At 42.5% G+C, this 15,163-nt stretch overlaps 2 protein-coding genes across 2 annotated transcripts; both read right to left on the reverse strand.

The window, feature by feature from the left end:
* Positions 1-169: 169 nt before the first annotated feature.
* Positions 170-3,036, reverse strand: LOC110989311 (putative methyltransferase DDB_G0268948). The gene is made up of 3 exons (XM_087147591.1): positions 2,631-3,036; positions 886-1,046; positions 170-497 (listed from the first exon to the last, which is right to left on the reverse strand). Exons 1-3 carry the CDS (start codon positions 2,739-2,741, stop codon positions 170-172), a joined length of 600 nt encoding a protein of 199 aa, XP_087003717.1. The 5' UTR covers positions 2,742-3,036.
* Positions 3,037-9,299: 6,263 nt separating this feature from the next.
* LOC147796465 (metabotropic glutamate receptor 5-like) lies at positions 9,300-14,410 on the reverse strand. The gene is made up of 2 exons (XM_087147632.1): positions 12,217-14,410; positions 9,300-11,409 (listed from the first exon to the last, which is right to left on the reverse strand). The coding sequence occupies exons 1-2, from the start codon at positions 14,263-14,265 to the stop codon at positions 10,861-10,863; spliced, it is 2,598 nt and encodes an 865-aa protein (XP_087003758.1). The 5' UTR covers positions 14,266-14,410; the 3' UTR covers positions 9,300-10,860.
* Positions 14,411-15,163: the final 753 nt, after the last annotated feature.

The following is a 15,163-nucleotide window of genomic DNA, read 5'->3' on the forward strand; positions in this document are numbered from 1 at the left end:
AAAACATCATCAGCATTGTGAACTCCCAGCGGGACCAAGATAGCAATGTCTTGGAATACGTTTCTCTTTTGATACATATATTAAATGCATCACATCATCTTAAACAGATGAATTGTGGAAAAACATCTGCTAGGTACTACTTAAGTTATGCACAATTTGTTTCACAAACTCAATAGGTGACTAGCGTGGACCAAAATGTCAGTATCAGTGGCAAAAATAAAGGAATCAAACTTTCTAGATATTCGAAAGAAGGTTCCCTAAAGAATAACTTCCTTACCTCACGCACAAGCTTCTCCAGTTCTTGGTTCATTGAATCCTCCCCCTCCCAATAGGGATAAATGATGTGATAGCTGTAAATGAAGACACATCCGAGAGGTTTCAGGACCCGGTCGACTTCCCGAAAGAATTCATCAACATCAAGCCAGTGAACAGCTGTGGCACACGTAACAAGGTCTGCCGAGTTGTCTGCTACAGGGATGCACTCACCTCTTCCAATTCTGTTTAAGAAGGTAGTGTGCAAGTAGGCCTATGCGTTTGAATTGATATGTTGAGTTCAGGTCCAGTACAATGGATGGGACTTGTTTGCAGTTATCGAGATCTATCAATTCAACCAATCAGGTGCAATACACAACTGGTGATTGTGGATAGATCGTACAAGTACATGCATAAGTCGTACGTGAGATAAATAAGCCGCACGTAAGAGCTATATCTCTGAAGTCGAAAGTAGGCCTACATCTTATAAGTCTACGGAAGAATTAGCCCATGAAGGGGAAAACATTTCTTCCATGGTATAAATTAAAGCACAAAACATGCATGCAAATATATTGTTTTACTTCAGTCACTCCATCTCTCGAACAGTTTGCAGCAGAAAGTGAAAGAATTTACCTGTATTCCACATTTGGCGGATTACTAACACGTTTGGCAGCTCCGAGTTGTTCCTCGCTGATGTCCGTTCCGATTACTTTGGCAAAATGAGGTGCCAATGGTCGTGTGCTTTGCCCTGAGCCGCACGCGACATCAACCGCCAGTTCAAACGGCCCAGTCCTCTGGATATACGAAGTTCACCTGTAATATTTTAGGGGCTTGTGGCCAAAACTGCGTTATATGTTATTGAAATTCAGTAATAATAATCATTCAAATCCTGTCCCTGTCGCATTCCTGTTCCTATTTCAAGAACACTCACTGCAGATGTCCCAATACCCCAATGTTTGTGTTCGTGCCTCGACATGTCTTTCCGACCAACGGAAAGCGGGCATGGGGTAATATTAACCAGAAACATTTGTAGAAAGTGCTGAAAACTCTACCAGAAGTACGTCCAGTTTAAACTCAGAAAATATTACAGTAAAAGGAAAATTTTTCGCCAGTGCATAACATCGGCGAAATATTTTGAGCAGAGGAAGCCGATGTCTGTCTGCACTAACGGCAAAAACTTGTCATTTTGATAAGATAGAATTTGCTTTTAAATATTCACCTATCAAAGAAAGGCCTATACATTTTCAGTGCCTTTCCAAGACATTAGCAAGACTACATATTTCCCGCAGTTCGCAATAAAGCGAGAAACTATTGTCTTGTAAATTCGAATAACACATATAGTGTGTGGGTCAGTAAGCAGGTGTGTTATGTAATCTGGAATGTCAGGATGGGAGTTTTAAAGGGGGTCAATTGCGTAGACGGTTAGTTCTAGCGAGCACACCCACAGACGCGCGTTAAAATCGTCACTACACCCATAGAATTATTAGGTGAAGTCCAACACCAGCACAGGTGGGACAGCTGACGGTTTTTGGACACAGGTTGCCAGAGCATTTTTGAAGTTTTTATCTCTGGTTTTTCCTGGACGTCGTGGTCTCCAATGAAGTGATTCTAAAATATGAATAAAATACCGGATACATGGTTCTGCTTGCAAACGGTATTATGTATTGTTTGAAATTAAGGACAACATAAGAGAATTGCTGTACAATTGGCATTTGCAAACTGGGGTACGCAGACAGGAGTATAAATGAAAATGTTCTCAACATTAACTACTAAGAGTATGCTTCCGTGACATGGCCAATGGACGACTTATTTTATGTTTAGCCATCGATGTAAATTTTTCTTAATGGAATTTGAAATCTTGTAAAAAAAAAAAGGAGTATAGTAAATTGCATAAATGTCAATAAAAGGCGAGGAACGAGCATCGATTCTCGTGCTGGGCTATCGCCAAATTAAATGGAGAGATTTGGTTGAGTGTTTTTTTTGTGTGTGTAAAGAGAAGACATACATTTAACCTGAGATTGGCCAGTCGGATACACTGGTTTTTAACCGACGACAGTGCTGTTTCTGGGATTTTATCAATCTTTCGCGAAAGTGACAAGAGCTATGATTTGATCATGCACAAACCCTCTCACTGAATGTTTTCCGTGTAACAGTCTAAGCTTCTGACACTGTAGGAGTCTGTACGAATATCTGGTAAATATCCTATTGATATACTTGACGTATTAACTGCTTGTTTTCTGCTGACAAGGGCAGTTCTAGTCACATTCACCAGAACCCACGCATTGAATGCTTTCAGCGAGGCTTTCTTCCCTCTTGTAACAGTTAACGAATCAAGTAGACGATTTTTACAACATGCAGTGAACGGAGATTCACTATACCTTTTCGCGAAGAAAGGACAAGCAAGTCTGGATGATTTCCTGCGGCCAATCCGGACGACTTTCCTGGTAGCATTCGGCGTGGTCAGCTTCTTCGAACAGCCTGGCGCTCATTTTCACTGGCAATATCAAACTGACTCCTGATTATAAAGGCTCAACTTCGTCGAGTTAAACAGCAGACGTGAAAAATCAATCCCGTTTAAGCACGAAATATTGCTGCTCTCCGTGTGATTACATATACTGCAAGAGCAAGCGATGCCGGCTTTCACAAATAAAATGAACAGTAAATAGCGATATTGTACGTTGTCGTGCTTGAATGAGTAACTGCCACGGAAAGAAATCGACAACGTGACCTCAGGTCCTGTAGAGTGTGTGCATGGGTATATGCGTGTGCATGTTTGAGCACATTCAGAATTATGTGTTCGTGCTTGTGCGATGGTGACCTACAGGTTATCTGAGCAAGACTATTCTAGCAGACGATACTCATCGATGTTTACACGTGTGGGGTTTGCTCCGCTGTTTTCCGACTTGATTCATTAATGAAATAGACAAAGAAATAATTAATGAAGACAAAGAAATAATGAAGCGGAGAGAGTGGTTTGTAGGACCATAAACGTGGAACAAAATATCATAACAAATCTGTTACCCAATTATCACACTTTTGCCAAGTTTTCGTTACAATTCGCAATACCAATTGGAAGACTAACTTGCAGTGGCCTTTAACGTTACTGCCTCCAAACGTGAGCAGTATAGGCAGGTCACAAGTTCATAAGTTCAGAGTAGCCAATAAGCCATAAATCCAATCCCCTTTACTTAATTTCAAGTTCCAAGCAATTGGTCGTAAATCCTTATTAGTTAGCCCTGTCCTGACCTGTCCTCCATGAACATCACTCTCTTTGCCAGTCTTGACCTGTATTCACTATGGAACCACTTAAATAACTTAGTCAACTGACCATCACCTTGTCTTTCTTTCAGTTTGCCCAGGTTGTGAAGTATACATTAATTACAGAAGGGGCATGTCATAATACCACTTGACAAACCTGCTGCTATTTAAAACACATACCAATTTTTTTCTGAATAACAAACTTATGCTCATAAGCAACCACACTGCATATTTGGTTTTTGCACATGATTATCCCACAAAACCCATCCCGTAAAGAGACGCCACCTCAAATTTCATTTACTAAAGGTGTGTTGCTCGCTGACATTCTTTAAATGTGCACACAGTCGAAGTGAAGAATTTATGCAGTATATATTTTGCTTAGGAGTAGGTCATTGAAGGGGCACAAAGGAATGATGTCCATAGCTTCTTGTTAGCATGCCAACGTTTCTATTATCTCTCAGCTCACCTGACTCATGACCTCTTCGATTTGTGCATTTCTCTCATCCTCTCCGTCCATCCAGGGCTGCAGGAGGTAGTAGCTGTAGAGTACCTTAACCCAGCTTCAGCACTCTGTCCACCTCCCGAGAGAAAGCGCTCAAGTCAACCAGTGGACTGCCTCTGCACAGGTGACCAGGTCAGCTGAATTGTCCTATACCGGGGTTCTCTCTGTGCTGCCACTTCTTGTCACAAGAGATGAACAACAATTTGAAAGTGGCATAAGTGACAGAAAACGACACGACTGACAGATAGACAGGTGGATATGTTGTCAAAACAGTTTGAGGGCCCGACTTGTTCGATCCTAGCAAAATCTCTCAGGAAGGCACTTTAAGGAAATCGTGCCGATGTTTTGGACACATCAATTTTTTAATCGCCTTGAACGTATCTAAAAGATCAGCCGGATGGCAGATTGTCCGAGTAATGAGGTCAATGACCGGTCGAGAAGGAAAGACCTTATGTCACGCGAGATTTGGTCGTTTTCTTTTCCTGCAGCGAAAGAAACGCCCTCAATAAACGCGTCTTCGCGTTAAATGTAAACAGTGTAACCATTTAAAACGAAACATTTTTTTAAATAAACGTGTTTGTCTAAAATTATCAGCCCATCCACACGTATTTGTTCAAAAACAATAAACACCACAACGTGTTCAACTTTGTATTATTAACAACACAACACGTTCATAAAATGTTACCAGGATGGCGTTTAAAAGGCGTTAATACATTAACAAAACTGAAAGATTGCCTGGTGGGAAAGAGAAATATCGTGCTATAATTGACCTCTCACTTTTGAAAATCTAAAATACATGACCACAAGTGCAAGTGGAGGTTTTCCTACGCAGATTTAAAGTAACAAAATTATTTTGAAGCAGTCTTTAGGTAAAATCTTACATAAAACCAGAAGAATAAAATCAGTTTAGCACTTTATCGTTACCTCAGGGAAACTTCAAATTAATTAATTAATGAAGTCATTCTATTTTCTTTAGGTGTTTTTCCCACAATGTAATTTGAAGACTCAAAGATAAAACGCTGACATTGCTGTTTCTTAGGTCGGCCTCGGAGATGATTCTTCGAAAAAATCACTGGCGTATCCAGCGGGGGCAGGGTTGGGAATCCCCCCCGACGGATTTTCGAGTAAGGCTTTTGATATTTTATCTCCACCAGTATCATTTTGAATGGGCATAAGCCCGCAGCCGTATTCGCTTTAAAATTAAACCCCCTCCACACACACCCAAGTGTGTTAACGCCTTCAATCGTGGACTCCCTATTGTTCCTCTTTTGTTCATTCTTTCACTTTTTCGGAAGACCTCCCATATGTTTTGTGCACGTTTTCCAACCGTTGACTCTTCGGCAACGGTGGACCATATTGTCCCCCACTGTTATAGGTCCACGATTGAAGGCGTTTACACACTCACATGCACACATACCAAAACCTGGATACGCCGCTGGAAAAGTAAACGGAACGTGACTGGGTGTCCCCACGTAAAATACCCATTATAAGCGGGCCGTGCCAGGGTTCCGCAAGCTCGTTGAGTGACCTTGTACCGTTCAAGCAGTTAATTTTTTTTTCACAAGGTGTAGGTGAGCATAAGGTATAATCTTACCTGAAATCTTTGGGAGCATTAGCCACACTCCGGGCTACCTTGAGCTGCTCCTCTGCTCACATCAAAACCTATGACTTTCTCAAATTGTGAGGACAGAGGTCGTGTATTTTGAAAAGGTCCACAGCCGACATCAACCGCAATCATAAAAGGCTGTTAACTCTTTGTTTAAAGTCGCACTCAAGTTTCTCACTTGTTAAGAACTTTAAAGCTTATCGGTACTGGGACTATAACCAGCATCGTATTCACCTGCGCACACACACATACGATGCATGGTATATTGTTCTTTCGTCAACCCTACACTGTTATCTGTGTCGCCTGAATGGTTAATTAAAAAAAACTAATTAAAAAAATCATGACATCACAACATTGTTGCCGTGACATTTAACCATTTCACGCGTCAGAAATTTATTTCCGCAAATTTCTTTAGCGATATGCATCCATGTTGCCTTGATCTTTTGTTTTTGTTTTCATCAACTTCAGAAAACTCGTGCATCGGATGCGCAAAATAAGGTCTCCTCTCTTCCTTCCGTAAGCGTAGCCCACGTATGCAGCATAATGTATCCACTGAGCGCTCTGAGGGCATTGAGTGGAATTTTGGCGAGGTGAAACAGCAGTGCATTGGTGCATGGTCCAAAATATGTTGACAATTTCAAATGTCGTGGTCTTGAAGAGAGCCCCCAACTTCCAGAGAAGCCTATGTGCTTTCTTTCAAAAATTGCGTATAATGGCAGTTCAGGTACTTAGCTTGCTTACTTGCGAAGTCAGATAAAATTTCCGTGCTGCAATGAGTTCGCAAAAGTTGAACCCATACAACTCGTGCGAATTTCACCTAAAAGCCAGGTCATAATTCAGGAGTACTCGAAAGCCAAGCAAATTTGATGTCGAGAAACGTTTGCAGCAAAAGTCGCTTTAACCTGAAATGGTTCAACTTTTGATAACTTCCTTTTGCTAATTAGTAATTTGATAAAACATCAGAAAATTACATTCTTGTTCCCTTTAGCACTAGGTAAGACCCAGCCTTTAGACCATTTACTGCATGACCCGAACCTACCTGGCATCATTAAATATATTATTAAAAATGGTCGTCCTTCTCGTGCAGAAAAGCCAAAGTTTTCGTAATGATATCTTCAGGCCAGACGGGGCGGCATTTCAGGCAGAGAGCAGCATGTTTTCACCTTCGTACAGCCTGATGTTTGTAGAAAGAAAAAGAGACTGCTCCACGTTTTCAAAAGAATTTGCCCGCTGTATACCCACCGGACGCCTGTTACTTTATTTGGTTTATTGATTGTGCTTATCGCTGTTACTGTTAGTGCACTGCACCTAATCTGAGCCATCAAGGGCATATTCAAATTTAACAGAGCAAAACCAAAGTGTAGTATCGACTTTACAAGAGTGAGAAATCTGATGCCGGATAAAATCCCAAAACCATCCGACCGTGCATATTGGACATTGCACCAGGCTTATCTCGAAATAAAAGTGCTTTATACATTTATTGCTCACCCCTGCTAGTAGGCCTATGAATAGCCGGACTCCGCTGGATTTTATTACGTAGAATGTCCATTTTGCCCTCAGTTACTATCTTCTTCTTTAAGTTTTTTTTGTTTATATTTCTCAAAACAAATGGTATGTCCACATATTATTTCTAAGTTGCTGGGAATCAATGCAAAGTGCGGTACTCGGTTAACTTTCAGTTCTCTAATGTGTACCATTTACTAACAGCTGTTGTTAAGCTTTTTATGGGGGCAATCACCTTTTGCTTTCCCCAACAAAGGAGTTTCGGGGAGGGGGGAGCAAATTAACAGGTTTTTTTTGTGGGGGGTTGTTTGTTTATTTTTTTGTTTGTTTTGGGGTTTTCTTTGTTTTTTATTTTCTTTCTTTTTTCAAAAAAATTGGTGATTTTCATCCCTTGTCATCTTTTCGTTTCAATGTTTTCTCCTTTTTCCTTATTTTTCTTTCTTTTTTTTTCAATATTTTTGTATATCCTGGGGAAGGCATACGAAATGCCCATACATGTACTTTGTCTTACTGCCTACTCTCATTTGCCTCTATATTGTATGCCAACATCTACAGAAACATCACCCTCTGTTTGTTAAAAATGGGCAAATGTCCTCTTTATATCACGTTGCATTTTCATTTAGTATTTAGTAGTACGTGTATCATTATCTGGTGTTCTGATAGCTGCGTGGGATTTTTAACACTTTTTGAATTATTCTATCACGTTTTATACCGATAGCCAGCCACAGTTTGAGCCACTTGCAGGAAAAAACGACTGTGACGTCAAAAGGACTGACCGCGTTAAGCTCGCTGTTTCGTTAAATGCTTGAGCTACTACTGCAATATTACTAATTTGATTCCAAGACTATTGTACATTTTGCAATGGCTGTACGGTGTTTCTTCCATATTATGGGAATTGATAACGATCACTAATACATCTATGCCCAGTTGCCTCGCTTGTACTTTTTCATTCATACACCCTTGCGGTTTTGTCAGATTGTCTCGTGGATCAGATAACTGCTCCATGTCCTTTTACGGCCCTACCAGTTTCGACCAATGTGATTTGAATCAAGTTGAATTAAGCCATCCCTTCAGCCGTTACGCACTACACGGTCGTCGCGCTCGAGCCCTGCAGCTCGCACAACACTTATAAGGCGCCCATCATTTGATAGTCTTCACTGCACATGTACTACGTGTGTCATAGTCACCAGTCAGTAAGTTCTTGACGGGTAAGCCAATCAGACCCCCGTCGGAGATATGTATAGTTATTCATAATTGCATATGAACGACATGATCTTGCATCATGTCTACGGAATTTCCACCAATCAAAGTAGTCAGATCTGCTCATTATAATGCAGGTATGAACGACGTAAAAACATGTCTGGCAATGTGATTGGCTGCTCCCACTTTTGGTAGTTGAACTCACAGTAATAAGTGGACACAAGAGGGCTCAAAGCAAGTAAGGCGCACGTTTCGATAATGTATCCAAAGCAGCAATGAGGACGTCACAGAGATCCCTACTTGAGTCAGGTCTATGTGACACTGGACGATCGCTGAAGTTGCGCGTTAACTTCCGGTTCCATGGTTCCATGTAAACGGCGATCAATGCACGTAACTCTATGCAGTGCATGTGCAGTGGGTGTGGTTTAAACTGAAGTGACGTCACACTTACGAACCGGATACCCGTGTCAAACCACGTTTTCAGTTCCAGCAATTAACACAATGGTGTCATGAAAGAGTGAAGAGACGAGCATGTAAAATGCCGAAGACTATACGAAAATCCCGTAGGAAACAACAAATTTAAAAATTTTACACCCATAAAACATCTACAGAATGGTAATGATGTTGGGCGCAGTCAGGAGGCGCATCTGCACATTATTTATTCTACAACCAAACGTTGCACCGGCACGGGCGTTGCCAGACCATTTTGGGTGGCGGTTGGTGCCACATGAACTTGCCCAGTGTAATGTATCACCTTCCTTTCAATTATTTCATCTCCATTCTTCGTTTTTATATTTTGCCGACGGACCATGAGATTGCCAACAAAACTAAACGATGTTGGGGTGACACCTCCGACACCCTCCCTCTAGCGACGCCAATGAGCACTGGTAAAGGAGGACCAATGATAGAAATATAGATTTGTTTTCAAAGTCAGTGAATTTCAGGCAATGAAATAAACATCACTACAAAACTATTTAACAAACGAAAAAATGAGTTTGAAATACACGAGTAGTAATCACAATTATTATTATTTTATGTGCAGAGTTAGCGCGGTGCTGTAAAGACAATTGACATTTCTGATGGATACCAGCACCCCATACAAGCTACAGAAACGAACCTACACATACCTAAATATATGAACAAATAAACTATGACTGTTCTGTTCCGCTCTGCTTTCCCTACTGCCAACGAAATCGTCAGCGTAGTGGCCCTCTTTTGAATACATGTAATCCTATAGTGTCGATATCCTTCACCCTAGGGAAAAAAATAAAAAGGCTATCGAAGTCGTGCGAGTAAAATACCATAGGGATAACAACCGCGCATATCCTTTCTACGTGTTGTTTATACAGGAGGGGTGGTCGTGCTCACAGACCCTCATCTAGTCTTTTTAAACTGTAAGTGTCGTCTGTGCCAATTGATGATGGCAAACTTGGAATGAATATAAGTGGAAACACGTAAGAACGATTCGATGTAAACTGAAGCGAAAGAACACCAACAGCTAAACACTGAATAGTGAATGACGTAAATTAACGTCACTGCATTACAGTGGAACACTAACGGCGTGCATAATAAGCGCTCAAATAAACTGCAAGCGAACTGCGGCCTTCCCTTTGAAACGCTGTGATCAGTGTTTATAAACAAGAACACAAGCACCCGCTGGTGATATCGACTAAAACAGTCTAACAGAAGTCAGTGAGAAATATACAAGCACAAAAGAGGATCAAAGCGTACTGTTCAGGAGATTGAATTTCCGCGCTAAACAATATTCCTTTCGTTTTTATTATAGGACTTATACTCAATCGCCTTTAATACTAATTCTAATCTGTATTAATACAATAAGTTCATTTTAGAGACTCTCTAACATATTTTACCCATTGGTGTGGATCTGCATTATAAATCACTCTCATTCACAATAAAAATTAATACTTTGGATCACCCAAAGTGTAAAGTGTTTTAATAGCGAATGCAAACTAAAGTATTGTGAGTCTTAATTAATGTATTCGCACAATAAAATATCCGATTACCCGTTTGCTCGGAAAAATTAATTGTTAATAAATACTCATTGTGTATACGTATTTGCTCACAACCAGACGGCACAGGATTGACGCGTATATCAGTTATATTGATTAACCAACTGAAATCAAACCCAACATATGAAAGTGCAAAGCTACATCTGGTTTGTCAATACTTCAATTTAAAGAACAATGCATAATTATGTGCCGGAGGTACACGAGTATATTAGAGTTATTTGTGTGTTTGAGTTAGTGTCAAAGCTTGCTTGTGTGTTTTATTGTTTGATTTTTTTATGCATTTGGGGGGCGTGGGGTTCTTTTTGGCGTGTTTGTTTATTTGCTTCATTTGTTTTTTCCTGAAACAGATATGAACATGATTTAAATTTTCAATGAAGGATTAAAAGTAAAATTTTGATAACTTTGTCACCCAATCTGACAAAAATGGTACTGGTAGTGGAAAATTACGATCAAAATGAATTGGCGCGACTTTCCTTCTCTTTTAGATTCTGAACTGACGGACTTTCAATTCATTTTGTGTTTGAGGGGCCTGCAGGGACAGAGCTAGAGTGCTGTGAAGCCGTCGCCGTCACGTCGATAGACAACTGAGAAGGATGAACACGCACGTTACTGGACAGACGAGACCCTCCAGACGACGACACTCCCATGCCCTCGCGGGTCACGTTGATGTCATCCACGAAACGTACAGCGTACAGCTTGGGCAGGAAGGCCATGAAGATGGTACCGTAGGCGTTGAGCAGGACCACCACGCAGAGGGTGACCACCCTCTGACTGGCTGTGGTGGCCGTGGCGTATACGGGCAAGGCGGCCACGCTGAAGACCAAGGTGGAGTAGACGTTGGCCGCGATGAACTTGGACTCGTTGTAGTTGCTGGGCACCTTGCGCGCCCGGAAGGCGTAGTAGCAGCAGAGCAGCACCAGGACGAGATTGTACAGGCAGCTGGCTAAAGCCTCATATCCTAAGCGGCAGTACAGCTCGATGTGGTTTTGCGCTGGGATCGAGAAAAGCAGGTCGGGCTTGGTGGAGTCCAAGGCAATGGATACTATGGAAATCAGGACCTTGATTGGAAACCAAAATCACTGAGTCAGACACAATAGGCTTGTGTGCTTAACAAAATATTCTGAAAGGCTCGGCAATATTGATTCCTAATTCAATTCAAGCCATACTCAGTACAAACCAGGTCAACAAAAATGTAAACTACATAATTGCATCATTCTTTGTGGATAATGCAGTTCCAGCAGCTTCAATAAGGTCGATTCACAATAGTGCGCCTCCAAGAGTTTGCAATGCGTTGACCAATCATAGTGCGCGAAATCTGTCAACCCTTTCCAAACGCGCAGTGGGTCGTCAGATTTTGCGCTGATTGGTCAACGCGTTGCAAACTCTTGGAGACGCAATATTGTGAAGCCCGTATTTTTGCTAGAAGATTTTGAAGTGGGCGCACTCTGACTAGATGTTCCCATTTTGTTTACAGCGAACAGTTTAATGAGTGATCGACGTAAACATTCTTGTTCGTATTGCTTTTCTCGTCACAACGTGCTTGATTTGTCTAAGCTATGGTGCAGATAACAATGAATTGTAATCCAAAAGCTTACTCAAAAGAAAATTGTTGATGATAAAAGATGTTCTGTGAATTATTCCTTAAAGTTTCATTCCTGAAATTCGACATTTTTGCCCAACATTGAAATTCCCAACGATTAGAAGCTTTCATTGATTCATTTAGAAATACCAACTTCTCACTGCAACGTATTTTAGTCTGTTAAGTCTCAACTGCGTTAATATCAACAGAACGTTTGATTCACTGTACCAATAGTGCCGTCTAAATCATTGTACCAACGATGAGCGAGATAATATGCGGTGTTTACCTGTGTAAAGATGAGAATGGAGGCAATAGTGACCTGGGTACGCGGACTGGTCCACGGTGGTCTCTTAGTAGACTTCTTACTGGCTTTGAAGATGCGAAAAATGCGGTTTACTTTCAGAAGGGTGGTTGAGAACATCACTGTGTAGCAGAGGGATATCATGGTTACCATGCTATGGCAGGAAACACGGGAAGGTCGAACCAGGGTGACGATGGCCGTTACAAAGGCCAAGAAGAGACCCCCGATTTGAATGGTGCTGAGCTCTCGGCTGGTCGCCTTGATTAGCGGATGGTTTCGATAAAAATACATGCCGGCGGCAACTGTGGTCGAGAGGGCCATGCCGACACCCGACAAGACTATGACTGCAATCGAAGGAGGACTGCTCCAAGAGATAGCCGCTGGAGTGATAGCGTCACATTGGGTTTGAGCTGAATTGGGCCAATGGGTCTTCTCGCATGTGACACACTCACCGTTCTTAGTGATGGCATTGACAGGACACTGTCGACAACCCCAGCAGCACTTCTGTTCCAAAGGAACCTCGATGTAACCCGGTCGGCATTGCTGTCGACAAGTAGAACGGGGAGGCATTTGTTTCTTTCCTGCCCAGATCACATCATCTTCCTCGACCGTCAGACGCTCTTCTGATTTCAGCGAGTCCCAAATACCAACTTGAACGGTATGGATCTTTCCTTCATCCGTCATCTGCACGTTCTTCAGCGTGTAACGGCCAGTTGGTTCGCCATTGTTCTCGAACCGAAACGGCCCGTCAGCCCCTACGAAATCCACCTGGAGCAAGTAGGGAAGAAATCGTTCCCCAACAGAAACAATTTCTGAGGTGCAGGTCAAATTTTCTTGGCAAACGCTTGTTAGAACCTCATGCAGCGCATGGGCAAAGATGTTCACCGCATTCATTACGAATATTTCGTCGTTATTAGTCAGCGGCGGGCACTCGCTAAACTGGGTACAGTTCCTTTCCGCTAGCCATGCTGTCTGAAACTCGTGAAACCATTTACTTACATGCACGTCTGGCTCTGCGCCGATGGATCGGAAATACTGCTCGAACCCGTCTATATCGCGATAGAGGAGTGGGACGAATATCCCGCCCACTGTGTTCTCCGACAAGCTTATCTTTTTCAGCCTGTACACCGACTCAAAGGCAGCACTTCCGATGAAAGTGAGGTTCGAGTCAGGGAGTTGGTTGTGGAACTCGTCCAGAATTGCGTAAGGTGCACCGGAGGCTGCGAAGACGACGACTACCGTCGCATATCTGTATGTCCTCAGTTTCTGCACGACTTCTTCGATCTCTTCCTCTGAAGGGTTGTTGCTTATCGGCGACGAAAACGCCAAACAGATGCCGTTCTTTTCGGTTAGCTTCTGCACCTCTTGAGCCCCACGGATCCCGTAGCTGTCCAAGGAGTAGATTAAAGCGACATAGTCCCAGCCGAACCATTGTAATATATCGATGATTGCTTGAGCGTTTAGCATGTCCGGCGGAGTGCTACGCAGAAAATAGGGAAACCTGTTCTTGTTGGATAGCTCGTCACTCGTGGCCAGGTACGAGATGATGGGCACCCGGAAAAGGCTACCGGTCATTCCGGCCATGATGCTGTTGGAACTTGATACTGGCCCGATTGCACCAAGGAAAGTGCTGTTCTCATGCCTGTTGCTTGGCCTGAACTGCCCCAGGGCGTCCAGGTCAATTAGCCTACCGTTGCTGGCCAGCAGTGAGAGGGTCGTGAAGAGCGTCATGGACTCCGAGTAGCAGTCATCTCTGATTTCAAACCCCAGGGTTACATTCGGGAGCAAGTCTGATCGCCGGTTGATGCCTTCCAACGCATAGACCATAGTCTGTGACAGCTCTACAGCCCAGGCAGACAGCGCCGAGTCACACGGGGCACTGCCGGGGTTATAAATATGAAACGGGAACAGGCCAGCGATGAAGAAATCGCCAGGCTGGGCATAGCTGTAGTACACGTCGGGCGGGATTGAACCGACAACAAGAGTGATGGTGAGGACCGTTCCCAAAATACCACACCCTCTGCCCCAAAACATATCCACATATGTCGCTGCACCTTAAAAAACCAGAATAACAAACAATAACAAACAAAATCTGAATTTACAGAAACCTCAACAGTCAAGCTTAATATTGATTGAGTGATGAAGTCGTACAAGTCGTACGTACAAACGTGCTACAATTCACCATCGTGACCGAGTGAAAAAACGACGGTGAGCGTAGTACCTTATATACAAATCTTGAGCGCTGTTTGCGCAGCTTCATCAAGCTGTCTACGTCAGCAATGATGTAGATGGCATTTACATTGAATCTGGACGGACAAGCGATGTGTAACATCATTTCTGCATGCGGCACAATGGAAAATAAAACAAAGTCACATCTTAGAATGACAAAAATCGAATACCATTTTGTGACATATTCTCCAACAAATCAGTGAGATGTAGCACAATTGAAAAAGAAAAAAAGCACATCTTCAGAAAGTGTGTCAAAAGCAAATGTCTTCTGTGACGTCGTTATATAAATATTAGTACCAGGCATTTCTTTATATTTTTATCTGTAGTTACACCTGAATGTTATGTCTGCGGCTGGAGCTGACGCATTCGCCTAAGGTAGCAACTGGGTATAGCCACAGCCAGTCGACTCGCACACAGACTTCTTTCCGCGTGGCTGGGCAGCTCACGATGTGCTTGTCGGGCGAAATGGCCGTGTACTCAGCCCCAATTCTTATCGTGAAGTCCATCGTGGAAAGTGCCTCGCTTTTGATCATTTAGGTTTTTTGATACTCCTTTCACGAGACAAATGTCCAGTAATCCTGCGTTCAGGAATTTGTAAACAACTTTGAGCTAATATTAACGTAGGCCTAAGGGAATTCTTTGCCTTGGAGTGTTTTCAATTAAATGTAAGGAAAAAAAGATAGCACGCACGTAACAGAAAATT

This window comes from Acanthaster planci, linkage group LG16 (genome assembly GCF_054643075.1).
Source record: "Acanthaster planci isolate LZ-2023a linkage group LG16, COTS_SCS, whole genome shotgun sequence".
Lineage (NCBI taxonomy): Eukaryota > Metazoa > Echinodermata > Asteroidea > Valvatida > Acanthasteridae > Acanthaster > Acanthaster planci.

Excerpts from the sequence above, each read along its gene's own strand:
- LOC110989311 (XM_087147591.1), bottom strand. The coding sequence starts at position 2,741 with ATGAGCGCCAGGCTGTTCGAAGAAGCTGACCACGCCGAATGCTACCAG. Across the intron at positions 1,047-2,630 it reads TGTCCTTTCTTCGCGAAAAG|AGGACTGGGCCGTTTGAACT; the intron begins GTATAGTGAATC and ends TCGTATATCCAG. Across the intron at positions 498-885 it reads CCGCCAAATGTGGAATACAG|AATTGGAAGAGGTGAGTGCA; the intron begins GTAAATTCTTTC and ends CTTCTTAAACAG.
- LOC147796465 (XM_087147632.1), bottom strand. The coding sequence starts at position 14,265 with ATGTTTTGGGGCAGAGGGTGTGGTATTTTGGGAACGGTCCTCACCATC. Across the intron at positions 11,410-12,216 it reads CCATTCTCATCTTTACACAG|GTCCTGATTTCCATAGTATC; the intron begins GTAAACACCGCA and ends TTTCCAATCAAG.